We start from the raw sequence: 27450 nt of genomic DNA on the forward strand, positions 1-27450 counted from the left end.
CAACTTAATTCTGTGATCTTATAGGTGGGTAGTGGGTTGTGAAAATCAGCTAAAGCCAGAGAATAACTGTGGAACAAAGTGTCACTTAGGAAAAGCAGAGCCACGGTTTGCTTTCTTGTCTTTTCCAAAAGATAATGGGAATAATCAGTGGATCTGACACCGAGGCTGGGTTTGATCTACTATGAGTGCAAGTGATATTGGGAAAAGCCTTGTTTATTCGTGTCAGACATGAGTTGATATGAATTGAGTACCTTCTGATATAAGACAAAATCCCTGCTGTTAAGGAACTTGGCTTTTTCAGGCTTACAATGGGTCTGTTGTCCAAAATAATGATCATCATGGTTACTCAACTGCAATGACCTTAACTTTCACTTCTTGAGAACCTATTTGCAAGGCCATACTTGGGATACTGTCATCAACTGCATTGTTTGTTGTAGAAATCTAAACAGGTCAACATTCTTCAGCCGTACATTGGAAAGTAATACATACTTTGCTGATTACTTGTTGATTTTCTGCTATCTACCAACACTTGCACAGCTTCATTCTCTTTCCCTCCCAGTCAGTTTCCTTTTGGATGGCTCTAACCAGTATCTTTGATTCCCTTTCACTCCTCCCTCTGCCACTTCCACCCGTCCAGACTCCCACTTCTAGATCAGTGATGCAGTCTGCATTCTTCACTGTTAGACCCAGGCTGCTGAATCTTGTTGCAGAATCTGAACTGATACCATCAGAAATTCGTGGCTTTAATCCTCTGCTGATCTCTCAAGACCACCAGTAAGTACTCATCACTCTTCTGTCCAACTGGATTATCTCCCCAAATTTTTTCTAAATTACTTGACTCCAGTCCCAGCCCAACTTTCTCAGCAGATATCCTTGTCTGTTACTTAAGTGAGAAAGTTGAGGTCCCTCAGATCTTGAGGTCCCTCCATTCCTGACCTTTTTTGGGGGGTCATTTGTGGAGCTTGAATTCTGGGCCTGGGCACTATCTCTGAGCTCTTCAGCTCAAGGCAAGTGCTCTATCACTGGAGGCACAGTTTTTGCCACTTCTGGTTTTCTGGTGGTTAATTGGAGATAAGAGACTCATGGGCTTTCCTGCCTGGGCTGGCTTTGAATCATTATCCTCAGATCCCAGTCTCCTGGGTAGCTAGGATTACAGGTGTAAGCCACTGGCTCCCAGATTCACCTCTATTCTTGATACTGTCTTCATTAATTGCTGTTTCCTTTTGTCCTCATTTATTCCTTCTTTTGTCCCCGTCTTTGTGTCTTATCACTGCTGGCCATGGTGGTATCCTAGTAAATTGATTTGCATGGGAAAGGGAGTGGGGGGGGGGAACCCTGACCCTGATATATAGTATTTGCTTATTTTCATGGTATAAATACTCCACTGTGGCTGACTTCAAGGTACAAAAAGGCATGTTGTGTGATGCCGAGGAGAAACTCACACAATCAGGTCCCTGATTATTCTTTCCTTATAGCCTAAAAATACACCCAGGTTCTCCCATTTCTGAAACAAACAAGCCAATTAAACCCAACTAATTTTTTTTCTAAAATACCTTCTTTGATCTATGGCGTCTTTTCTCCTGTTTCCTCCTTTTCATTTCTAGTCCTACTTTCTCAGAAGAATAATAATCATGTTTTACACTATTTCCTTGTTTTGTCTAGTATTGGAATCTGTTGTTAGACTTGGCTTGGTTGTTGAGAAAGGTATGCATTTTGAGCATTGCTGCAATTGGAATGAGTAGCATAGTAGATGAGTCTCAGTGTCACTGGCAAGTAGCTGGTCATTGGCCTCACGGAGAGAGGACTAAGCTCACTGGGCCAGGTTGGGGGGCATTGCTCTGGCAGTGACTACACACATGCCCTAGCACAGACTGAAGTTACTTGGGTGATACAGCACAAAGTGGATGTTCTGTAGTGGTACCTAATGACTAAACAGTGAAGCTGGCGTGTTAGTTTCTCATCATTATGATAAATACATGAGAGAAACCTTTAGAAGGAGAAAAAACCCATTTTAACTCATGGTTTCAGAGTTTTTTGTCTCTGGTTAGTGGGCCTAAAGCAATGAGGGGAGGAAAAGGGGCAATGGGGCCATGGCGGGAGGCTATATACCTCATAATAGCCAGGAAGCACACAGAGAGGTAACAGAAAAGGTCTAGGGGCAAGATATTCTTCAGAGAAATACCTACCCCCAGCAAGGACTTTTCCAGTTAGACACCTTTTATGGTTTCACCACTTCCGGATAGTCTATTAAATTTGAATCCAATAATGGATAAAACCTCTGAATAGTTCCAGGCCTCCCTGCCACCCAATCTAATTGTCTCTTGTAGGCACACCCAGAGGTTTGCTTTCCTATGAAACTCAGTCCTGTCAGGTTGACCATCAGATTATCCACCACAGTGGGGATGCAGCAAATTAAAATGCTAAGTTTCTAAAGCTCAAAGAAAAGGCATATAAAATGCCTTCAGTATAGCCTCTGGGGCAAAAGTAGCTATAAAGCATTTACTGAATCTTTATGGAACAATTGGAAATCATACAGGAAGGGAAACAGAGAATGAAAATAAATAGATTCTTATTAACAAACTGACTCTATACCTGGATACACAGAATAAAGGAAAGTTCTCAGCTTCTGTTCTCTGTATTTCCCTACATGGATAGTGATCTACATGCAGACCGATAAAGGTAGAAGTAAGGAAAAGGAAATAATAGGAGAATATTGAAGTTGAAGGTGGAAGAGATTATACAGGAACCTCTGGCAACTCTAAATAAGTTCACATCTCAGAGCCAGGTTCTGAGAAGATTTGTTAATGTCTTTGCCCAACTGATAATCTTAAGTAATTATGGTAGAAATGTGAAAACTTACAGAAGACTGAGGAGGGGAAACACTGCAGAATTAAAAACACTGTAGACTCTATAGACTTTTATTGAACTTGATGCCATCTCCCCAAAGGACTTTAACAGACTCACAAATGTTGACAGAAGGAAAAGGTGATCAGTCAGAGTTGTGTAGTTCTTTAGGAAGAATTCATTTCTGATAACCTAAGTTTCTATTTTTTGGTATAGAGGAGAATATTGCAGCAGTAACAAATCTAGATTTCCCTGAAGTATTTAATAGTCTTTCTATCTTCCCATACCTGGGGAACCAAAGGAGAGCTCAGTTATTCCATACTGTACTACAGTTTCTGAACAATGGAACTCAGTCTTGGTTTAAGGTCATTAGTAGCCTAGGGTGAAGCCTCTTAGGAGTAACATGTTTTGACCCAGTTCAAGAAGCACCAGAAAAGCAAAACAAAAACCTCATGCTCTTCACACTGCTAAATCTGTTAATCGTCTTCTTACATATGTACACATGTACTCTGACATTCATATTCATCTGTTAGATGAACTGGGTTGTATGCTATTAGATCCTCTTAATTTTGCCTCCATTGCTCCTAGCATTATTCTTTTCATTCTAGTTGACCTTTCTTTCTTGGTTGTGCTAACATGCTGTATCTCAGCTTAGAGAAGCTCTGATATCAGTTTTTTAAAAATTGTTTTAGCCTGTGCCTCTCTTAAGTTGTCTGCATGCTTTGTAGCAGAACTTCTCAATAGAGCTGTTTAGATTGCTTGCTTTTATTCTGTCAGTACTCTTCTCTACTTCCCTGAGATCATTATATGACAAGATTGTCAGGAACTTCCATGTTGCTAAATCCAAGTTAATTCCTAGTCTTCCTCTTCCTTCTTCTCTTAGCAAGATTTTATATCGTTGCTCACTCTTTCCTTTTCTGAGCTTTCTGTGCTTGATTTCTGGGAGGCAGTATGCTGCTGACTTGTCTCCCACTTCACTTGCTGTTCCATTTCTTTCCTGGGCAAAATGCTTCTCCTCCCTTGATTCCGCCCAAACTTGGGCTTCATCCTGAGTTCCCACTGTTAATTGCAGCAGTGACAAGCAACATGTGACTTTTGTCTGCTATGTTAGTGAGCAAAGATCACAAGACAGCCCCACAGCCCCATTGTCTCTGCAAGTTCTTATAGACAACACTGCTCTGGAATTTCATTCTAGTAAATTGATTCAGTAGTTCCCTCTTTCCCACCAGAACCATAGTCTTGTATTTCCATCTGCCTACTTAACATCCCTTACTTGGTTTCTGAGAGAACGATCAGACTTGACATAGGTAAAGCGGAGCTCTGTCTTCCATCTACCTTGCCCTTCTGTTGTCAGGAAGCAGTAGCATTTTTCATGAGGGGATATGAGATTAGGAATTTATTCTTAGGAAGAGACATTTTCAGGGACACTTCTGTTCTCTCTTTGCACATGTTAGTTCAGTGCCTGGGAGGTAGGACTGGTGACTTTTTCACTCCTTTTTTAAATAGTCACTTTCAACTTCTCTGCTTTTTCTTTGCAGTATTGAGGTTTGAACTTGGACCTCACACTTGCTAGGCAGGTGCTCTACTGCTAAGCCATGCCTCTAGTCCTTGATTTTTCTTTTGCATTTAATATTCACTGCATCAAACATGCATTTATATCAGTACCTTAAAATACATATTTCCAGGTACCCACATGACCCATTTTTTACTCTAGACAGATTTCTGCTCAAATTTCACTTCTTTAGACCTTCTAGAGTAACATCCTATCACTGTATTCTGTTTTAAGTTTTTTTGTAGCTTTTACTAATGTCTGACATGCTAATATATGATTTTTTTTAATCTGTCTCTATTGCAGTCCGTGAGGGTAGGTTTTATTTTTGCTCTTCTTAGAGCATAATATAGTAGCTGGCACATAGTAAATATTTACTATATTGAATAAAATGACATAGTGATGAAGTTTCTGATGATCTGAAACTAGAAGATTTAGTTAAAACATTAAAGCAGGATCCTTTTTTACTGTTTTGTTTTTTATTGTTCTGTTCATATTTTATTAATCACTATATGAAATCAGACTAAACGTAATTATTTTCTGAGGTTATTTATATGATTAAAAGTAATTATTACTATATGTTTCATATATAGTAAATATAATTATAAACATTCTAGAACTGTTGGGACTCATTTTTTTCTGTTAGGATACATTGTATTATAATACATTATATTGCAAATGCAAAATTATAGTAATATATTGACTTTAAAATTGGCCTTATAAGAATAAGACACTCTTTTCCCATAAAAAGCTTATGATCTAGGGTATAAGAAAGTCAAATAATTGATGGAAGTGGCGCTGTAGCTCAAGTGGTAGAGCGCTCGCCTTGAGCTGAAGAGCTGAGGGACAGCGCCCAGGCCCAGAGTTCAAGCCCCACGACCGACAAAAAAAAAAAAAAAAAAAAAAAAAGAAAGTCAAATAATTGAGTAGTTACAAGGTATCTGTATAGTTCAGAAAAAGATAAATATGTATACTGTGCTAAAGATATCTCTAAGCCTACTAAAATATGTATTTCCAGACTTGATAGAACTTGATATGAGTAGTATATACAATAATATAATATAATATAATATGAAAATTAGACTACAAACTGGGTACTATTGGCTTATGCCTGCAATCCTTGCTACATGTGAGGCTTATTTCATAAGGATTATGGTTCTAGGCCAGCCAGGACAGAAAAATCTGAAAAACGTAATCTCAGTTGAAGAAGCTGGGTATGATAGTACATACCTGTCATCCCAGCTATAATAAGAAACAAAAAAATAAGAAAGAAGTGCTCAGGCAAGAATGAGACCCTATGTCAAAATCATTAGTGCAAAAGAGGGCAGGAGGCATGGCTCAACAATAGAGTGCCTGCCTTGTTAATGTGAGGCCCTGAGTTCAAATCCCAGGATAACCAAAACAACCAAATTTGAACACAGTTGTATGTAAAGAGTGGTGGTAGAGTCAGGGATCTGCCTGCTGAAAGTAGTAATTATGGTCTTGGACAATCTGAAACTCTATGGATGTGGTTCTGGGCTTTTCAGAATCTGGAGATAAAGAAGCCATGTCTGTTTATGAGCCTTAGAGAAATCCCTTATTATGGCTTAGAAAATGCCTTTTAGTAAGAGCAAAACAGTTGTAGGATACATGAATCTACCAGTAGTCCAGATATCACTAGTTAACCAGCAGTTAGAACAATGAGTGGAAAACCATTTTTAGACCATAATTTGACTGATCATTTCCTCTTTCATAATTTTTAGGTTTAAAATATACACAGATTTTGATTAGCTCAGAAGCAGTCATGGAAGGCATTTTGACTCCTTTCCAAGACTTTTGTTGGGTTGAGTGGCTATACTGGCCACTAGTGGTCATCTAGAGTGTGAGGGCCAGCCCTCGTTTGCAGTTGCACCCATCTGAAAGGGTGGTTTCTCCCCACACACCAAGCTCTTCTAGTCTAACATGCCTCTGTCTCCTTCCTTACCATGTTCTCAAGAGCCCAGAATAATGTATGCTACAAGAAGTGTTTGCCAAGAAAACTCAGGGTAGGTTTCCAGATTTGAGTGCTCTGAAGCAATTAAAGATTGCTTTTATTTTTTTTAAAGTCTTGTAACTAAAACTAAACCTTTAAAACTGTAATAAGAAATATTTTGATGTTTATTCCCGTTAAAAACTAAAGTGAAAGTGGTTAGGGAATTGGCTCAGTGGAAGAGTACTTGCCTGGCAAAGTGCAAGATCTTAACTTAGGTCCTCAGCTCTGGGGGAAAAAAAGTATAAAAACTGAAGTGAAGGGGAGGAGAGACTAGACAGCTAAAGAAAAGCATCCTGATGCTATCCTAGAAGTAGGAATTTTTCCATGGTAGTCTAGAAATAGTCATCATTGTACACAAGTAATTAATTTGTTTGAAGAATTCAAGAATATGAAATTTGGTAATTAGTCATCAGTGACTAATTTTGTGTTCATCATATACCTTTCACCCTGACGGGACAACAATAATTTTGCTGTTCAGGAATTCTGAGTTATACATAAGTGATATGCTACCAACTTGATTAGCTACCTTAACTTGATTCTCCTTGGTAGATAACTTGTGATTTACTGGAAAAAGAGAAGAGATCTATGGTTAAGTTCATAGCACCATGTTCCGGAACTCCCTCCCTCAAAACTCACTTCTTAAAGCTAAACATTCTTTTTAGTGTACTCCAGAGATTATAAAAACTTTATTGGTTGACCCAGTTATTATATGTCAAGACTGGCCAGTGATTTTATGTTAGAATCTTATTTGTTAAAATTCTTTATTGTTTACTATTGGAATTCATATATTTGGGTTTTTTTTGTAGGTGAAGCTTTATCCTAAGAGTGTGTTTCGTCTAGTTTTTGAACCCAAATTATACATTTGTAAATGTTACAGAAGCGTTAAAAGACTGGTAAGTATCAAATGTAAGAAATATTAGCAATCAAAAGGCTTAATTCAGGGCTGGGAATTTGGTTCAGTGGTAGAGTGAATGTCTTGCATGCATGAGGCCCAGGGTTCTATTCCTCAGCACCACATAAACAGAAAAAAGCCGGAAGTGGCTTTTTTCAAGTGGTAGGGTGCTAGCCTTGTGCTGAAGAGCTCAGGGACAGCGCTCAGGCCCAGAGTTCAGTCCCACGATCAAAAAAAAAAAAAAAAAAAAGACAATTCATTTGAAGACTTTGAAATAACATAGTTAGATATCATTAATTTAGCCCCAGAGCAAAACCCTAAACTTTCTGTTGGATGGTGGTTGATTCATGCAGTAGCATATTACAAAATAGCTTTTAATAGCTTAAAGGAATAGACATATTGTTGCTGGAAGAAAACAGTATAAATACATATACTATAATGTCTGTATGAATTTTAAAAACAGATAAAACATTGTCAAACAATTTTATGTCTATAAACATGTGTAATCAAGAAAAACATACATTTCTTCGTACACTAGGATGTATAAAGAATAGTTTTTACTGATATGGAGCTTGTATAGTCATTTCTTATTATACGTAGCCCCTGCTCTCTCAGCAGGACTGTAAAATGTCGAAGGGAAACTGGGCAGTGCGTGTCTCCTTTCCTTTTACATCTCTGGAATAAGCATTTTTTAAAGGTTACTGGTAGGCTCAAAATTGCTGGGGTTTTTTGTTTGTTTATTTGTTAGCTCACATTAGTAATATAAGAGGGGATTTCATTGTTACATCTCCACACATGTTTATGATACATTCTAGTCTATTTCACCTCCTCTCAAAATTACTTTTAACCTTAAGATAAACTGTTTTGAAAATCTGGATTTTTTTGTTTGTTGTTGTTTTGTCAGTCATGGGGCTTGGACTTAGGACCTGGGTGCTGTCCCTGAGCAATTTCACTCAAGGCTAGAGCTCTACCATTTTGAGCCACAGTTCCATTTTCTGAAACTCTTTTAATATTTTGTTGTTCATGACTTCCTTTCTGAATACTTGTTTTCTCTGTATCACCACTTTCGTCTATTTTGTCTTATTGTTTTTCTGCATATTAAAGTGTGACTTTTTTTATTTGATTCATATGCATCCTAAAGCCAAGTGGCCTAACTTCACCTGCTAGAATTCTTCAATTTTTTTTCTTACCTGATAGGAGTCCTTCTTAAACTCTGTTAACTGAGCTTATTTTTGAATAGGGTGGTTTGTGTTTATTCAGGAGCTGACCTGGACCACAATTTTCTTCCCATTCATGATTTTTTCCCCAATTTTCTGAGATGACAATCGTACTACCATGCTAAACTGTTGATTGATATGGGATCTCACAAATTCCTCCTCTCTCCCGTCCTCATGCTGAACTCCAACCTCAATTCTCATCTCTGAGTTCTGAGTAGCTAGGATTATAGACATTATAAGCCCATAATGCCTATAATACCACCATGCCTAGCTTGTTTATCTGTTTTATAGCAGAATCTATCTTAACTTCTACCACCCACTGGTGGTATCTTTCCTTCTAAACTGTGCTAAGACATTTCACACCTGGCACTTATTTCTTCCTTGCAGGGATTATTCAAGAAATGCCTGTGTAGTTTAGAACTATACCCAAGAATTTTATAAGGTTAAGACCAATAACTGGATAATTTTATGTTAAATTTTATGTTAAAAACAAACCACGGGCTGGGAAGGTGGCTCAGTGGTAGAGTGCTTGCCTTGCATGCATGCAGCCCTGGGTTTGATTCCTCAGCACCACATAAGCAGAAAAAACAAAAACAAAAAAACCACAAAGCCGGGTGTGGTAGCTCACACCTGTAATCCTAGCTACTCAGGAGGCTAAGATCTGAGGATTGCGGTTCAAAAGCCAGCCAGGGCAGGAAAGTCCATGAGATCTTATCTCCAATAAACCACCAGAAAACTGGAAGTGGCAAGGTGGCTCAAGTGGTAGAGTGCTCGTTGAGCTGAAGAGCTGAGGGACAGTGCCCAGGCCCAGAGTTCAAGCCCCACAACCAACTAAAAAAAAAAAACCCACAAAACAAAACAACCACACAGTTTGAAAGTAAATTTGTATTCATTTTTCTAATCTTTTTTTGTTATACTTGCTTCATAGCTCTGTCATGAGCACTGACAGTAACTCATTGGCACGTGAATTTCTGACTGATGTCAACCGGCTTTGCAATGCAGTGGTTCAGAGGGCAGAGGCCAGGGAAGAAGAAGAAGAGGAGACACATATGGCTGCCCTGGGACAATACCTTGTTTATGGGCGAGGATTTCTGTTACTTACCAGGCTAAATTCTATCATTGACCAGGTAACATTTTCCTATCATTGTTTTTCATCAGTATATTGTATTTGGTCATAAATGTATAATTTTGGGTGATATAGTTTCTTAAGAGGCTCTGAGATAACCTAGCTCCTACATCACTCTAGAAAAAACAAAGACAACAACTCCATTTACAACTATATAATTTACTTGGATATGTTTTACTATGTGAAATACGTTAGAAATTTAATTGGCTTTTTTCTGATGTGTTTCATACATATTTTTTATCCAAATATTGTGAAGCAACTGATTATTGTATAAGGTTATAATTTAGAAATATGAATTTCCTTTTTCAGTAAAGGTCCAATTCATTTTTAAAATGTTTAGTATGACAGATTTAGGGAGCTTGCTAATACTTACTACTTTCTTTAGCTTATATGCATTGTTGTTTTTGTTTGAAGTATGGTATGGCCGTATGGGCTTGCTGTCTAATGCTCTTCCTTCCTCTTGGTACAGAGAATTGAATTCAGGACCTCAAGCTTGCTAGGCAGACAGTCTACTACTTGAGTCACACCTTTAGTTTCTTTTTCTTTCTTTCTTTTTTTTTTTTTTTGTTGGTCATGGGGCTTGAACTCTGGGCCTGGCACTGTCCCTCAGCTCTTCAGCTCAAGGCTAGTGCTCTAGCTCTTGAGCTAACAGTGCCACTTCCAGTTTTCTGAGTTTATTGGAGCTAAGAGTTTCATGGACTTTCCTGCCTGAGCTGGCTTTGAACTGTGATCCTCAGATCTCAGCCTACTGAGTAGCTAGGATTACAGGTATGAAGCCACCTGTGCCCAGCTTTAGTTCCTTTTTACCTTGGTTATTTTAGAGGTAGAGTCTCAATTCAGGCTGAGTTGGGCCATGATCTTCCTACTTAGGCATATTGCTTTGATAACAGGTATGTACCATTGTGTCCAACCATTGTACTTCTCCTAATGACAGTGCCCACCACCACACCCAACCTTGAAAGAGATGAAATCTCAGGAAATTTTATGCCCGGGATGGCCCTGAACTCTGATTCCCCAGTCACCACCTCCTAGGTCACTAGGATTTCAGGCTTCAGATACCATGCCCAGGTCTGTCTTTCTTAAAAGATACCATGTAAGTCCCCGGGAATAAATATAATAAAATACGTGCAGTACTTAAGCATGGAATTCCATAATGCATTATGAGACACTAAAGTAGTCCCTAATAAATGGAGAACTATGTAATATTATTGAAAGAATCAATACTGTAATGATAGGTTTTCTCTAAATTGATCATGTATTCCCTATAGGAATTGCACTAGCTTTTTTTTTTCTTCTGCTGGTCCTGGGCTTGAACTCAGAGCCTGGGCATTGTCACTGAGCTTGTTTGTTTGTTTTCCCTTTTTTTTCTCTTACTTGAGTAACGGCTCCACTTCTAGCTTTTTGTGAGTTAACTGGTTATTAGAGTCTCCTGCCCAGGACTTTCCTGCCCAGGCTTGCTTCAAACGGCATCACATTTCTCAGATCTCAGCCTCCTGCGTAGTTAGCTTTATAGGTGTGAGCCACCTGTGCTAGGTTCACTAGCTTTTTAAAATCTGCACATATTATACAATTTACCCATGTCACATAGACAAGTTTATAGTGTAGTCGGAGATGTATTAACCCATTGTTTTAGGCAGTTTCAGAACATTTCTATCACCTCAGAAAGAAACTCCATACCCTCTCTATCTGTTCCTAGCTCTAAGCAGCCACTCTATCTGCTTTCTGTCTCTGAAGATTTTATCTTTTCTCTTTTAAGCCATGAAATATTTTAATGCATTAGTAAGTGACTAAAATCATTTAAGATTATATAACTTCCTTCAGTAAAACTTCATACTTGACCATCTAGGCATAGGAATGATAATTATCATTAAAATTTTAAATATCACTTGTACCTCATGGTTATGTATGCTAATCAAATTATGAGGACTGACATTTTCTTTTTATTGTGGTGCTGGAGATTGAACATAGAGGCTTGTACATGCGAGGCAAGCACTTTTCCATTGAACCATATCCCCAACCCTTGCTAGTCCAATTTTGATAAATTATGTTGGCACCAGATCACTTGCCACTTATTATATAAGAATCAAACTCCATGTTTAAAATAAGAGTACTGAGGCTCTACTACCCAATTCATGCCTCCAACCCCTAAAAGGTCTTTTAGTTATCCAAATATATCTCCTTCTGTTACTGATGAAGAAACTGAGATCTGGAGCAATTAAATGACAAAAGTCACTTGATACAGGTTCTAAGAGTAAAATCAAGGAAAATTGTTACTTTAACCTTTAGCTATTTTCTCTGCTAAATACCATCTTACTTTTTCTACATCTTTGTAGTAATATCACTTTCACATGTAGTGCTGCTTAACTAGCTCCTCTATAGTGGCATACTGTAGTATGGCTATGTAGTTTACTGATTTATTCAACAGACCATTCAGTACCTACTGTGTCTAGCACCTTCTGGATGCAGGGATGAAAAAACAGAGACTATCTTTACCAGGAGCTCTTGCTTTTGAAAAGAAGGGCTGATAGTGATGACAAAAATGTCCTGGCATCCTCACATAGGGATTCACAGTACAAAGAGGAATAAGCATGTACACCTATTTCTGTGTACAAGAATTCAGTCATTTAGGAGGCTGAGGGTTGTTTGATGGCTGCCTCAGTTCTGCCCACATGGATAAGTAGGCCACGTTTTTCAGTAAGCCACATCTAGCCTCTTTACCTGATAGTTGGAAACACTCTGAAGAGGGAAGGGGGAAGTGGCAAGAAGCTACATAGCCATTTTGATTGCATTGTTGGTCAAAACAACCCCCAAAGCCAACTCAGATTTAAGGGATGGAGAAGTAAAGCCCATCACTTGATAGGAGGAACTACAGTTAGTCTGTAGCTATGTTTCATCCACCATACTCCTCTTTGGCCAAATAACATTCCTCCTGCACTCCTTCCCTGCCCCACAGAGTATAGTCCCATCCTGCATCTTCCTGGAAAGCTCGGGATCTCCCTGTATGCACTGGGTCCCAGGTGAGCTTCCACACATGGTACTTTTGTTGTAGCTCTTCTCAGTGGAAAACTTGTGAACCAAGAGGCAAACTACCTGCCCCCATCTCCAGAGTCCTACATGCACAGTGACAAGATGGGGAAAAGCTAGCCACACAGTTAGCGGGACAGGGAAAGAGGCATGTAGCATTTCCTTAACCATAGTGGTTATGGAAGATTGCAGGTCTATGAGGGCAGCACCTCCTTCTATTCTGGGGGCTTGGAATGTGTTTGTTTGTTTGTTTGTTTATCAGTCATGGGGCTTGAATCCAGGGCCTGGTCACTGTCCCTGAACTCTTCAGCTCAAGGCTAGTGCTCCACCACCTGAGCCACAGTACCTCTCCTGGTTTTCTGGTGGCTATTGGAAATTCAAGTCCCTTGGACTTTCCTGCCCAGACTGGTTTTGAACAGCTATATTCAGATCTCAGCCTCCTGAGTGGCTAGGATGACAGGTGTGAGTCACTGGTACCCAGCCCATGTGTTCATTTTTTGATGTAATTCTTATTTTTTTTTTGGTCGGTCATGGGGCTTGAACTCTGGGCTTGAGCGGTGTCCCTCAGCTCTTCAGCTCAAGGCGAGTGCTCTACTGCTTGAGCCACAGCACCACTTCCAGTTTTCTAGTGGTTTTATTGGAGATAAGAGTGTCACGGAAAGCAGGGGTTATACCGTGGGGGAGGGAAATACAAAGAAAAAAAGAAATCACCATAAATATGCTAGAAACAATTGCAAGAAAGAAAAAAACATTTGAATACTTATCTTGGGGTTCATTTCACCTAACATCAACTTATCTGACCTTTTCTGCTTGTCTCAGACATATACTAGTTATTGCAAATAAGGGAAACCATGGGACCTATGTTTCTTTGGGCCTCGCTTACTTCACTTCATATAATTTTTTCCCAAGTTTTTCCATTTCCTAACAAATGGGGCAATGTCATTCTTTCTGATGGAGGCATAGAATTCCATTGTGTATATATACCACATTTTCTTGATCCATTCATCTACTGAGGACCATCTGGGTTGGTTCCATATCTTAGCTATGGTAAATAATACTGCAATAAACATAGTTGTGCTGGTAGCTTTAGTATGGTCTTGTTTGTGATCATTTAGGTAAATGCCCAAAAGTGGGATTGCTGGGTCTTGATGTTGGCATAATTTGTGGAGGGGAAGGAAAAAAACAAATCATTTAAATAGCGATACAGGTGGACCCATTGCAACAATGAGATGTACAAGTCGTTATGTCAAAAAACAAACTTTACAACTTTGGCCAGGGGTGGGGAGGGGGTGTGTGGCGGATGTAGGGGGGAGATGGGAAGGGGAAACAAAGGAGGAGGCAACAATGCTTGATAAGAAATGTACTCATTACCTTGCCCATGTAATTGTAACCCCCATGTTCGGTATTTTCACAATAATAAAAAAAAAAAAAAGAGTGTCACGGACTTTCCTGCCCAGGCTGGCTTTGAACTGTGATACTCATATCTCAGCCTCACTGGTGCCCAGCTTATGATATAATTCTTTAATTAATGGTTTTGCAGGACTTTTGGCTCTATGCTTTGAGATGTTTTGTCCAACAGATTGCTTCCTTTTTCCTGCCTATCCAAAATTTTCTTGATGTTCCTTGGCATGACATTTGAGGACCCCTTTTTGCTGCCTATCAGCCGTTGGAGATTCCTAGACATCAGAATGGTTCAGGATATCAGCTTTTCCCTGACTTACTTCATTTGCCCTGTGTCCCCCTCTGCTACTACTGCTTCTGAATGTCTAAGCTGGACAATTAGTTAAAAATCTAGGCTAACAATGCAAGTATAAAAAGGGCAGGTACTTGAGATATGTTTTTTGAATTGAATTTAAAAAGTGCTACCTGAATGAAAATTATTTTGCTGTTTATTATTATTTTGGGGAAGTTTAAAAGGTAAGACCAGCCTTTTTAACTTCAAGAAGGTAGTTAAAAGTGTAAATATTAAGCAAGGCTATTTAGAAATAGCCAGGGAATGGTTCTGTGTATGGCCTGTATTATCTATGACATAAGGTATTAAAAGACTCCCTGCTCCCCCATATACTGTGTGATTATGTACACTTAAGACCCTGGGAGATAAAACTAGAGCTTGATTTGAAATAAAGGGCTGCAAGCTCTGGTTTTTCAGGGTGCCTACAAATAAGAAAAAAAGTATTTTATGAAATACAAAAATATGAATTGTGTTGGAAATATGCTCATTGATTGTGAAATAAAGATTGATTTTCCCCTGTTGTTGTATCAGACTGCAGGATGGCTCTTAATTCCAGTGGTAAAGGTAAACCCAAGTACAGCCTTATACTTTAGAAAGGCCGTAGGTTTTGAGAACTAATCCACTTAGAAAATTGGGGCCCTCGGCATGAAATCCTGAGAAGGAAAGCAGTCGTCTGAGTTGATGGAAAACTTTGCAGAGGAGATATTTCCAGGGTGAAGCCCTAAAGTGGTGGGAAGGAATGAGAGACATACATGAGCCATGTGTCACAGGAGGCAGGAATTCCTGTTCACACAACAGTGACAATTTACCAGTGTACTGCTGTAGAGCAGCGAGCTAACTTACTAAGACAATGTATCTGTAGTTCTGTATCCTGAAAGCTCCATTAGACCACTGTCTATTAAAGATAAAGATGTGGATTAATACTCTACAGGAAGGATGAGCTAAAAAAGTAGCTTCCTTTATTGTAGACCATGTATTTTAGACCTTACCTTGTTTGACACTTCAGTCTGTTATAATGGAACTCACACATTGGTCATCCCATTAGCATTCCATTAAGGTTGCATTTGTGAAGGTCACCAGGCACGCTCTAGTCCCTGTGAAAAAGTGAAAGACTTTAGCCATCATCTTGCATAGATCAAGAACAATAGTTTTTTTTTTAATTTAACTATGTACTAGGAATAAGATTTATTTAGTTCCTCAGTTAAGTAAAATAACAATTTAAACTTAATTATTGTATCTTTGGTGCACTTTGTTTTCATGCAGGTTGAAAACAATGTATTCCTCGATTATTTACACACACACATTATATCTTATTATTCATTTGGATAATTTTATGATCATCATTTTTTTGCTGTAGTTTTTTTTATTGTGAAAATACAGAGGGGTTACAATTACATGGGCAAGGTAATGAGTACATTTCTTATCAAGCATTGTTGCCTCCTCCTTTGTTTCCCCTTCCCATCTCCCCCCTACATCCGCCACACACCCCCTCCCCACCCCTGGCCAAAGTTGTAAAGTTTGTTTTTTGACATAATGACTTGTACATCTCATTGTTGCAATGGGTCCACCTGTATCGCTATTTAAATGATTTGTTTTTTTCCTTCCCCTCCACAAATTATGCCAACATCAAGACCCAGCAATCCCACTTTTGGGCATTTACCTAAATGATCACAAACAAGACCATACTAAAGCTACCAGCACAACTATGTTTATTGCAGTATTATTTACCATAGCTAAGATATGGAACCAACCCAGATGGCCCTCAGTAGATGAATGGATCAAGAAAATGTGGTATATATACACAATGGAATTCTATGCCTCCATCAGAAAGAATGACATTGCCCCATTTGTTAGGAAATGGAAAAACTTGGGAAAAAATTATATGAAGTGAAGTAAGCGAGGCCCAAAGAAACATAGGTCCCATGGTTTCCCTTATTTGCAAGAACAATAGCTTTTTACCCGGTTAACTATCCTTTCTTCTTGCACTACTTTCTTTGGTTTCTCTGGTTCCACTTCTCTTCTAGGATTTACTTTTCAGTCTTCTTTGCAGGCTTCCCTTCAGCACTGTCCATCCTTCAGTCCACAAGCACTCCCCTGTTCTTATCATTCTGTCTTCCTCACTCTCCCTGGGATTCCTCACATACGTCCTGGACTCCCCTCCATCCCTACACCCCCGCCCCCCACCTCAGTCCCCAATCCCTACCTACACCAGTACCTCTCAAGTCTTTTTATCCATATTCTTTGTTTAGGTTCCAGATCCATAGATCATCTCTATTAAAAAGCTTCCCATATGGGTATCAAACTGGCATCTCAGATACCATGTATCTAAAAGGTGAATTCATCTTTTCCCCAACCCAGGACCACTGCTAAATTTTCTGTTTTGGAGAACATTGCCAGCTACCTAATAGCCTAAAACAGAAACTTTTTAGATCTTTAAAAAATGATTTCTTTTGCCTCAAAGAAAACCAACTGTAAAGTTGTATCAGTTCTGTCTCAGTTTCTCAAATATATCTCCTTTTCCACTTCTGTTGTCAGAGTACTTTAGATGGTCATCTTCTCTCTCTAGTGGACTTTTGTGACCTTGCCTTAACACTATCTCTTCTTCTGACCCCATCCCCACAGCTTGATGAGAGGAATAACTCCTGATTTAATTGGTTATTCAGTGTCCTGCGTGTAGCTCTCTGGTTCTCTTCCTCCTTCTATATTTCTGATAATGACTGCTCTTTGTTCTGACTTCCTAAATTGAATGTCTATACAACTAGAGGACTGACTTACACTGCATACCTTCTATTGTTCTTGTTTGTGTGTATGTATTTTATGGACCAAATGAGGGGGCCTTCTCCAGCTCAGACCACTTACTCCAGAAAGGGTAAGACAGGAAGTCCTCTGGCTGTCACGTGCAGTTGATAAACATGTAAAATCATCTTCACTAATAACTGTTTTATATGTGTGTGTGTGTGTGTGTGTGTGTGTGTATAAAATTTTATATTTCCTGAGTTTTATATTTAACTGCATGAAGTCTCACATTGTCCCAGTAACATTGAGTTATTATTTTGTTGTTTAATAGGGCTCAACTTTTCATTTTCACCTAACAAATCTGTTTTCTTCATAGGTGAGGAATTCTTTCAAGTGCATGGTGGTAATGGCAGCTACTTTTGGAAATACCAACAAGAATGTGTTAAGTACTGCCACATAGTGTTACATTCTTGTCATAGGAAAAGCTTATAAATGGAAAAGCGTCTGTTTTAATTTATCTTTAAGATGGACTAATTTGATTCTTAGGTTCTCAAGTACAGCCTTTAAAGAAAAAGGGTGTTTTAGTTCAATTTAAGACAAGGTATTAGACATGGATGTGTCTAATATGTGCTCTTAGCACAAATTAGAGGACTCCCTTGTTTCTGACATAGGCGCTGACATGCAGGGAAGAGCTCCTGACTCTGCTTCTCTCGCTCCTTCCCCTGGTATGGAAGATCCCTGTTCAGGAACAACAGACAACAGGTATGTTTCCTCTGCAGCCAGCACTTGTGCTTTCAAAATCCCACTGAGAAGAAATACATCGAGAGCAGCATGGTCACTGATTTTTTTAAAGTACAAATCTGAAGTATTATTTTCTTTTAAGACTAGGTAGGAGTGACAACGCTAATAGCATTTTTAATTTCAGATTTTGAAAAAAATTATATACAAAATACATGCAACTTTAAATATTTCATGGGAAGATGGACAGTTTTCCATCCTGTCCATGTGTTTTAAAATCTCTCAGGTTTTAAAAAAGTCCTCCTATATTTTAATGCATGAGTTTTAATTTGTAGTAAATTTCTGCGGTGAAACTCTTTTCAATAAGGCCTTCTAATACTGATGTGTGCTTGTTTGTTGATCAGTAACTCCCTGCTCTTATTTTTTTTTTGGAATTTGAATTCAAATATTGTTTATCCCTTAAGAATCTGACTAGTAGTGCTTTTTCAGGGATGCCATCTTCCTTGTACGCAGGTATCTTTTGCTTGGGTAGAATTGATCAGATCCTTTAAGTTTTAGTTCTCATCTGTTATATTTTCCCTCTCCTAATGAACGCATGGGTATTTTATTTACAGATTTTTATTTATATGCCCCAAATTAAAAATATTTTTCATGGGGGGAGGGGGGAGGCTGGGAAGGGAGGTGAAGGGTAAACAAAGGAGGAGGCTGCAATGCTTGGTAAGAAATGTATGCATTATCCTGCCCATGTAATTGTAGCCCCTCTGTACAGTATGTTCTCAAATAAAATAAAATAAAATTTAAAAAAATATATTTTTCATATAGCTCTTATAACATATTTCAAAGGGAAAGGTAAATTAGTTATCTTTAGTGAGGAGGATTCATTCTCCAAGAAATAATTAGTGGTTACTGACCAAATGCTAGGCTCTAGGTTTGAGACTGAGGATAAAACAATGATGTCTCTTACCTATGCGTAGCTGAAGGCATTATAACTACAGTCCTAGGCCAGAGGCCCAACTCAAGAGGTTCCAATGTGGCAGGTTTGGTCACTTATCTAAAATGCAGAAGAAGAAAAGAAGAAGAAGGAGGAGGGGGGGGTTAGGGTTAGGAGGAGGAGGAGGAGGGTTAAGGTTAGGAGGAGGAGGAGGAAGAAGAAGAAGAAGAAGAAGAGGCAAAGCAAAGCTTACCGTCCATCTTCAGGGTATAGCCCTGAGCTTTAGGTTTAAATAGAGAAAGAACTGGGATAGGGGACAAGAGGTATGCATAATTAAGCAATCCTAGGCAAAATATCACCTGTTTGATCATGATCTCAGTTCTGTTTCTAGAGAAGTTGTTGTCATTACTTGAGGAGAGCATTCTGGTTCCCATGAGCTGGTAGCTGTGCTTCAGGTTGCAGCTTCATCATATGTCATTGTCCTGTGACATTTTGATGTGCCTTGGGGATAATTATGGTCCTTGCCATAACTATCACCCTTGGTGCCAGTACCCAGAGTGCTACAGTAAAGAGACTCATAGCAAAGGAGACATGGAGAATGGAGGGAGAGATGTCAGGTATTAGCCTGCTTTTAGATAACTTATAGGGCATGTAGGGAGTTGGTGCTTTTTAGCCAAAGCCATTTCTAAGTGCTTGTTCTAGCAGGAGACACTGGAGAAATATTTTGAATGAAGAACTATCTTAATTGCAATCTTGGTGAATATTTGGTATGTGCTATATGGTTTGTATTAAAATTCTTTAAAAACTATGAATCGATACTGTTTTTGAGAACATAATATACCCCTGTGTGTTAATTGTGCCATTATCAGAGTAATGAGCAATACTACACACTACAACTTCTACATATTTGGAAGTTAGGGTGCAATACATGGGTTGAGATGGAATTTGCTTTCCTAAATCTGTTCTTGGTTGTTTTCATGATCAATTAGTACTCTTTGAATTAAAGCCCCCTGGTGTTTAGTGTGGGAAGTGACCCAGACACTTCACCAAGCTGAAGGAAAGCAGCCCTACAACAAAATCATTCTTTCTTCTTTTTTTTTTTAGATTTTAACCTGCCATTGTCATCTGATATAATCCTGACCAAAGAAAAACACTCAAGTTCACAAAGGTCTACTCAGGGAAAATTGTATTTAGAAGGAAGTACTCCACATGGTCAAGTTTCTGCAAAAGTAAACCTTTCTCGAAAAAGCAGACAACAGCGTAAAAGTACCCATCGCTACTCTGTCAGAGATGCAAGAAAGACACAGCTCTCCACCTCTGACTCAGAAGGCAATTCTGATGAGAAAAGTCCAGCCGTGAGTAAGCATAGGCGGCCCCACATGCTGCAGCGCTTTGTAGTGCAGCCTCCTAAGGGCCACCTTACAGCTCAACTCGACTCCCTTGTAACCAAAGAGCAGACTCCTTCTGACACCATGGCTTTGGAAAGTTCCAGAGACATCATTCCAAGACTAGAGTCTAATACTGATATTTTAAGTGAGCCAGCTGCCTTGTCTATTCTCAGTAATATGAATAATTCTCCATTTGACTTATGTCATGTCTTGTTATCTTTACTGGAAAAAGTCTGTAAGTTTGACATTGCTTTGAATCATAACTCTGTCCTGGCAGCCAGTGTAGTACCCACCCTGACTGAATTCCTAGTGGGTTTTGGAGACTGCTGTAATCTCAATGACTATGTAGAGAGCCAAGTGCTGTCTGCAGGTTGGACTGAAGAGCCAGTTGCTTTGGTTCAACGGATGCTCTTTCGAACAGTACTGCATCTCATGTCAGTAGATATTAATACTGCAGAGGCAATGCCAGAAAGTCTTAGGAAACATTTAACCGAATTGCTCAGGGCTGCTTTAAAAATCAGAGCATGCCTAGAGAAGCGGCCTGACCCGTTTGCACCAAGATCAAAAAAAACACTACAGGAGGTCCAGGAGGGCTTTGTGTTTTCCATGTATCGCCATAGAGCCCTGCTTCTTCCTGAGCTTCTGGAAGGAGTTCTACAGATCCTGATCTGTTGTCTTCAGAGTGCAGCTTCAAATCCCTTCTACTTTAGTCAAGCCATGGACTTGGTTCAAGAGTTCATTCAGCACCAAGGATTTAACCTGTTTGAGACAGTGGTTCTTCAGATGGAATGGCTGGTGGCAAGAGAAGGAGTCCCTCCTGAGGCCTCAGAACATTTGAAAGCCCTCATCAGCAGTGTGCTGAAGATCATGAGCACTGTCAAAAAAGTGAAATCAGAGCAACTTCACCACTCAGTGTGTCCTAGAAAACGGCACCGGCGCTGTGAGTATTCACACTTTATGCATCATCACCGGGATCTCTCCGGTCTTCTAGTTTCTGCTTTTAAAAACCAGCTTTCCAAAAACCCATTTGAAGAGACTGCGGATGGAGATGTTCATTACCCTGAGCACTGCTGTTGCATTGCGGTGTGTGCCCACCAGTGCCTGCGCTTGCTGCAGCAGGCTTCCCTGAGCAGCACCTGCATCCAGATTCTGTCAGGGGTGCACAGTGTTGGCATATGCTGCTGCATGGACCCCAAATCTGTGATTGTCCCTTTGCTCCATGCCTTTACAGTGCCAGCGCTGAAACACATTCAGCAGCAGATACTGAATATCCTTAACAAACTTATTTTGGACCAGTTAGGAGGAGCAGAAATATCACAGAAAATTAAAAAAGCTTCTTGCAACATCTGTACTGTTGACTCTGATCAACTGGAAGAGACTCTGCAGGGTAACTTGTGTGATGACCAGACTCCTTCTAGCTTACTCAGCCCCTCCTACAGATGCCAAGGCATCCTGCCCAGCAGCGGATCTGAAGACTTGCTGTGGAAGTGGGATGCACTAGAGGCTTATCAGAAATTTGTTTTTGAAGAAGACAGATTACATAATATACATATTGCAAATCACATTTGCAGTTTAATCCAGAAAGGCAATGCAGTTGTGCAGTGGAAACTGTATAATTACATATTTAGTCCTGTGCTCCAAAGAGGAGTTGAATTAGCACATCACTGTCAACACCAGAGCATCTCATCAACTCAGACTCCCAGGAGTAGCTATCAGAAACAGTGTGTGCCTCAAGAAGTGCTTCAGATCTACCTAAAAACTCTGCCTGGCCTGCTCAGATCCAGGTTTGTGTATGTGCACATGCACAGATATTTATTTCTCTGGTGGATGCTTGTATTTGAATTTCTAGCCATGCTGTTTCCAGAGTCTCGTTACTGCTGAAATAGTACTGACAAGTTTTTTTCTTAGGATATGATTTTAGCTTATTAGCAAAAAAAACTCCCATCCTATGTCTTGTTTTAAACCTTTTGTTTATTTTCTTTCTCTGGGAGTAGTTTATAGAGGAGAGACTATAGCCATAGGTTGTAATTTCTCAATGGAAAAAAAGGTAAGTTTTAGATAGATTTCTAAGAAAAAAAAATAGATGCAACACAGATACAGAAGAGCAAGGGCAAGTCTAAATTTTATAACATTAACCCCACTACCTTGTATAACTGATATAAGCAAATAAGAAAAACAATTAATTTTTTAAGAATTGATTTATATTTACTAGATAGGATATTATTTATCATTAAGAATGTTCATAATGAGCCTGGCACTGGTGGCTCATGTCTGTAATCCTAGCTACTCAAGAGACTGAGATCTGAGGATTGTGGTTTAAAGCAAGTCCAGGCAGGAAAGTTTATGAGCCTTATCTCCAGTTAACCACAAGCAAACTGGAAGTGTAACTGTGGCTCACAGTAGTAGAGCGCTAGCCTTGAGCAAAGAAGCTCAAGGACAGTGCCCAGGCCCTGAGTTCAAGCACCATGACTGTTTCTAAAGACCATGGTAAAACAGGAGGGAGAAAATGCTTATAATATTTTATGAATGAAATATACAAAATTTAAAATAGCATATTTATATACAATTATATAAAATAAGCACTTCATAGAATGATAATTACTGAAACAAGTATATTAAGAGAATTATTTTCAAATACCATACTTATATTTATTAAGCAGTACATACAAAAATTAGGAAATGTACACAAGCAAAAAGAATAAAATTTAAATTACCAGTGAATTTTCTAGGCCTTTTCTTTTTTTGGCAATAGTATGGTTTAAACTCAGAGCTTGATAGTATTTGCTTGTTAGTCACTCTACTATTTGAGCTACAGCTTTATTTTGGGGGGGGGGGGTGTTTTTGTTTTTAAGGTTAGTTTTTCAGAGACAGTCTTGCTCAGGCCAGCCTTAGACTATGATCCTCCTACCTATGCCTTTCACATAGCTGGGATGACAGACATGCATACATACCTTGCTTATTTGTGGAAATAATGTCTCTCAAATTTCTTGCCCAGGTTGGCCTTGAACTATGAATCTTCCCATCTCTGCCTTCTGAGTAGCTGGTATTGTAGCTGTGAGCCACAATGCCTAGCATGATTTTCCAGATTTTGTGCTTGTCAAGTCTGGTACATTTAAAAATTAATTTTATAAATAAATGATGTTTCTGATAGTTTGAGTGGCCTTTCAAATGAATGTATATACCATTTAAATAACTTTGATTAAGTTATAACCTATCAATATTATATATCTGTGTGGTATCTTAAAAACTGTTTATACCACTGAGCCCACTTGCCCCTTGAAAACTTTTGTAACATTTGTCTACTTGAATTGGATATTGGCCGAATCAGAGAACTGTAGGGAAACTTGTATGCTTTTGAAATATAACATGAGAGAAAATTCAAGATTTTCAGCTCTGTAGTATAGTTCTTTCCTTTTATGAAATGTACATGTAAAAAAAAGTCTTGAGTGAACACTAGGCAGATGAACAAATTATGAGTTGCTTGCCTTCTGCTCTGTTATACAGTTCAAGTGTGAGAGTGGTTGTAACACGTAGAATTTATATAGAATTTTCTATTTGGAAAAAAATATTACTTTCTGAGTTGTTTTATTTAATTTGAGCTGGATGTAATCCTTTCTTTTTAAATACTGTCAGAGCCATATGCACAGTATCTGAAGGAGGATGGAGAATAATTAGAACATAATCTGAGGTCAGTGAGTAAAGACTTTGTCCAGATAAGGACTGGGAAGGTGGCTCAGTGGTAGAGAGCTTGCCTTGCATGCATGAGGCCCTAGGTTCGATTCCTCAGCACCACATAAGCAGAAAAAGCTGGAAGTGGCACTGTGGCTCAAGTGGTAGGACGCTAGCCTTGAGCTGAAGAGCTGAGGAACAGTGCCCAGGCCCAGAGTTCAGGCCCCACAACTGACAAAAAAAGAAAGAAAGAAAAGAAAAGAAAACAAAAGAAAAGAAAAGACTTTATCCAGATAATGAATCAAGTGGGGCAGTGTTTAGAATATATTGTGTGCAGCAATGATATACTGAAGAATGCATGTGCCTGTTTGTAAGTTACATTTCTATACGTAAAACTTTTTGTGCTTTTTTCCTTTTTCTCACAGGGTAATAAGAGATCTATTTTTAAGTTGTAATGGAGTAAGTCAAATCATTGAATTAAATTATCTAGATGGTATACGAAGCCATTCCCTAAAAGCATTTGAAACTCTGATAAGCAGCCTGGGGGAACAACAGAAAGATGCTTCAGTCCCAGGTATTGATGGACTAGACACTGAGCAGAAGGAGTTGTCATCTTTAAGTGCAACTCCTTCCTTTTCTAGCCAGCGGGCTTGTTCAGATGCTCCTCAAAGCCTCCGCAAGTTCTATGCCACTCTCAAAGAAGCTTATCCAAAGAAACGGAAGACTTTTCACCAGGATGTTCATATCAGTACCATAAACCTCTTCCTCTGTGTGGCATTTTTATGTGTAAGTAAAGAAGCAGAGGCTGATGGGGAGTCAGCCAATGAATCCGAGGACACATCTGGCTATGATAGTACAGCCAGTGAGCCTTTAAGCCTCATGATGCCATGTCTGTCTCTTGAGAGCCTTGTCTTGCCTTGTCCCGAACGTTTGCATGAAGCAGCAGATGTTTGGTCAATGTGCCATTGGATTTACATGTTGAGCCCAGTCTTCCAGAAACAGTTTCATAGGCTTGGTGGTTTCCGAGTATGCTATAAGTTGATATTTATGTTAATACAGAAATTATTCCATAGTCAGGAGGAGGAGCAAGGAACAAGGCAGGGAGATTTGACTGTAAATGAAAACCAAGACCTGATGAGAACCTCTCCAGCTAAGATTACATTGAAGGAAGACTTACCACCTTTACCTGCAAAACATGACCCCATGGCATCAGAACTGGGAAGTCTAAGAGACAATGTGGATAGCATAGGTATATTAGAGTCACAGTGTATTTCCTGTACAAATATGGAACAAGTTTCAGCTATTGAAGCTGCTCCTGAGGAAGCAGAGGTGTTCATGAATGGAGGAAAGGAGGCTTCACTTCAGAGCATAAGACTTTTGGAAGCCCTTCTGGCCATTTGTCTTCATAGTGCCAGGACAAGTCAGAAGATGGAACTGGAGTTACCTACTCAGGTAATATTATGTCCTTAGTCTGTATTATGTCCTTAGTATATGTATGTGTATACATATGTGTACAAATGTGCGTTTATGATCATCCTTTCATTTTTCCAGAGCATTTATATTCTGAGAAGCTTGAGTACTATGGAGGACATGAAGGAGTACATGAACTAGTTCTTAGAGAATCTTACAGTTGAGTTTACAGTGCAGAATTCCTGTGAAACAGTTTATATAGTGTCAAAGGAGTAGTTACACATACCGCATTTTAGACTTTAGTATTCACAATCTCGGGAGGTACTGATGGGTGCCCTACCCAGATTCCTTGGCTGTGTTACAGCTCTAGTATAATCATCACCATATCTTGTCTGTACCTATTTGTTCCATGTGCTAGACTGAGAATTCCTTAAAAGAGAAGCCTGTTTCTTAACCATTGTTAGATATACCTTGCCTTTGTAGAGATAGAGGCAAGCAGCAAGGGCTTCCTTCAGTGTAGAACAGAAGAGAAATAGAACACAACTGCTTAGTGAATTCTACGAGAAAGGAATTTGCAAACTCTAGAGAGGGCTAAATAAAACTCTGAAGTTTTAAAGAATCATCTTTTGTGACTCAATTATTGTACAGTATCTTGAATTTTACAATCACATGAGTAATATATTTGATAAATCATTTTGATATTTGAATATGAGTTCAAATTTTACACGTTTACCATTTTATTTAGTTGTAAAGTATGTTATTAATATTCTTACTCTTGTTTTTTACCTAGAACTTGTCTGTGGAAAGTATACTGGGTGAGATGAGGGACCATCTTTTCAAGTCAAAGGTGACTGAAACGGAGTTAGCAAAGCCTTTATTTGATGCGTTACTTCGAGTAGCCCTGGGGAGTCACTCAGCACACTTGGACCATAATGACACTGTGACTGAGAAGGTATGAATCCATGTAGTTGTGTTATGTGGACATTCTAACCACTTAGAATGTTTATCAAGTGAGGTTATGGGTCATGCTTCTCCAGATGAAGCAGAGAGTGTTTCATCAGTGTCCAATCAGAAAACAAACAGCAGTATGACATGCTTTGTAAATCTAATCTTGAATTTTATTGGGAATCACTCCCAGTAAGACAGAGAGGTATTATTTGATTTAGTAACTCTTACATCAAACGATGATTTGAGGATAGTGACCATTCATTCAGTTATCTTATTGGTACAGTGATAGCTTCACTCATTCAGCTAACATTTCCAGAACATTCTATTCACTTTAAATCGCGCAATATAAAAATGACTAGCCCTCACGAAGAAAATAGCAGTTATAAATTTTTAGTTGTTTATATTAACATTTTTTCTAAAGTGATTGTTTCAATTTTTTCCCCTAAAACTTTGTAGTATATATTTAGTTCACTTTCCTTTCCTATCATGTTTCCTTAACCTTTGGTTAATAAGGGCTAATTTTATCTTTATAAACTCCTCTTCAAACAATTTGGCCCAGCAATATATATTATGTTTTATCATCTTTTACCATATTATGTTATTGTTTGCCATAAATTTTTTTTTATTTTTGTGCTGGTCCTGGGGCTTGAAGTCAGGGCCTGGGTGCTCTCCCTGAGCTTTTTTTTTCTCAAGGCTAGCACTCTACCACTTGAGCCACAGTGCCACTTCTAGCCTTTTCTGAGTAGTTTATTGGAGATAAGAGTCGTATTGACTTTCCTGCCTGGACTGGCTTCAAACCAGCTGAGATCCTCAGATCTCAGCCTCCTGAGTAGCTAGAATTATAGGCATAAGCCAACAGTGCCTGGCCATTTATTTTTTAGTGAAACAAATGACTCCATTTTTATGGCAGTAATTGTATTTGAACTCAGGGCTTAGACCTCGTAGGGCAGATAGGTGCTCTACCACTTGACTCATGCCCCAAGGCCTTTCTGCTTTCATTATTTTTCCAGTAGATTCACTTTTTGCCTAGGCTAGCCTGAACTGCATGCTTCCTATTTGTGCTTTCCTTTGTAGTTGAGATGATATGCAAGTACAACTGAGCCCAGCCTTTCATTGGTTGAGATGAAGTGTCACAAACTTTTTATAGGGAATAACCTCAAAATGCTATCCTTGTGATTTTAGCTTCTTGAGTAGCTAGGATTACAGATATGATCTTCTATATCTGACCTAAAATG

The 27450-nt window shown here is 39.0% G+C and overlaps 1 protein-coding gene across 1 annotated transcript in view; it reads left to right on the plus strand.

Moving 5' to 3' along the window:
• Nucleotides 1-27450, plus strand: part of Lyst (lysosomal trafficking regulator) — a 144391-nt gene that overhangs the window by 13595 nt on the left and 103346 nt on the right. Inside the window, exons 2-7 of the mRNA XM_069998084.1 lie at nt 7211-7297; nt 9442-9640; nt 17803-17893; nt 19905-21972; nt 24283-25309; nt 26058-26219. Coding sequence (XP_069854185.1) covers nt 9449-9640; nt 17803-17893; nt 19905-21972; nt 24283-25309; nt 26058-26219 — 3540 coding nt within the window. The 5' untranslated portion in view covers nt 7211-7297; nt 9442-9448. The remainder of the gene's footprint in view (nt 1-7210; nt 7298-9441; nt 9641-17802; nt 17894-19904; nt 21973-24282; nt 25310-26057; nt 26220-27450) is intronic.

Source organism: Dipodomys merriami, unplaced genomic scaffold (assembly GCF_024711535.1).
Source record: "Dipodomys merriami isolate MVZ:Mamm:240054 unplaced genomic scaffold, mDipMer1.0.p SCAF_51, whole genome shotgun sequence".
NCBI classification, from domain to species: domain Eukaryota; kingdom Metazoa; phylum Chordata; class Mammalia; order Rodentia; family Heteromyidae; genus Dipodomys; species Dipodomys merriami.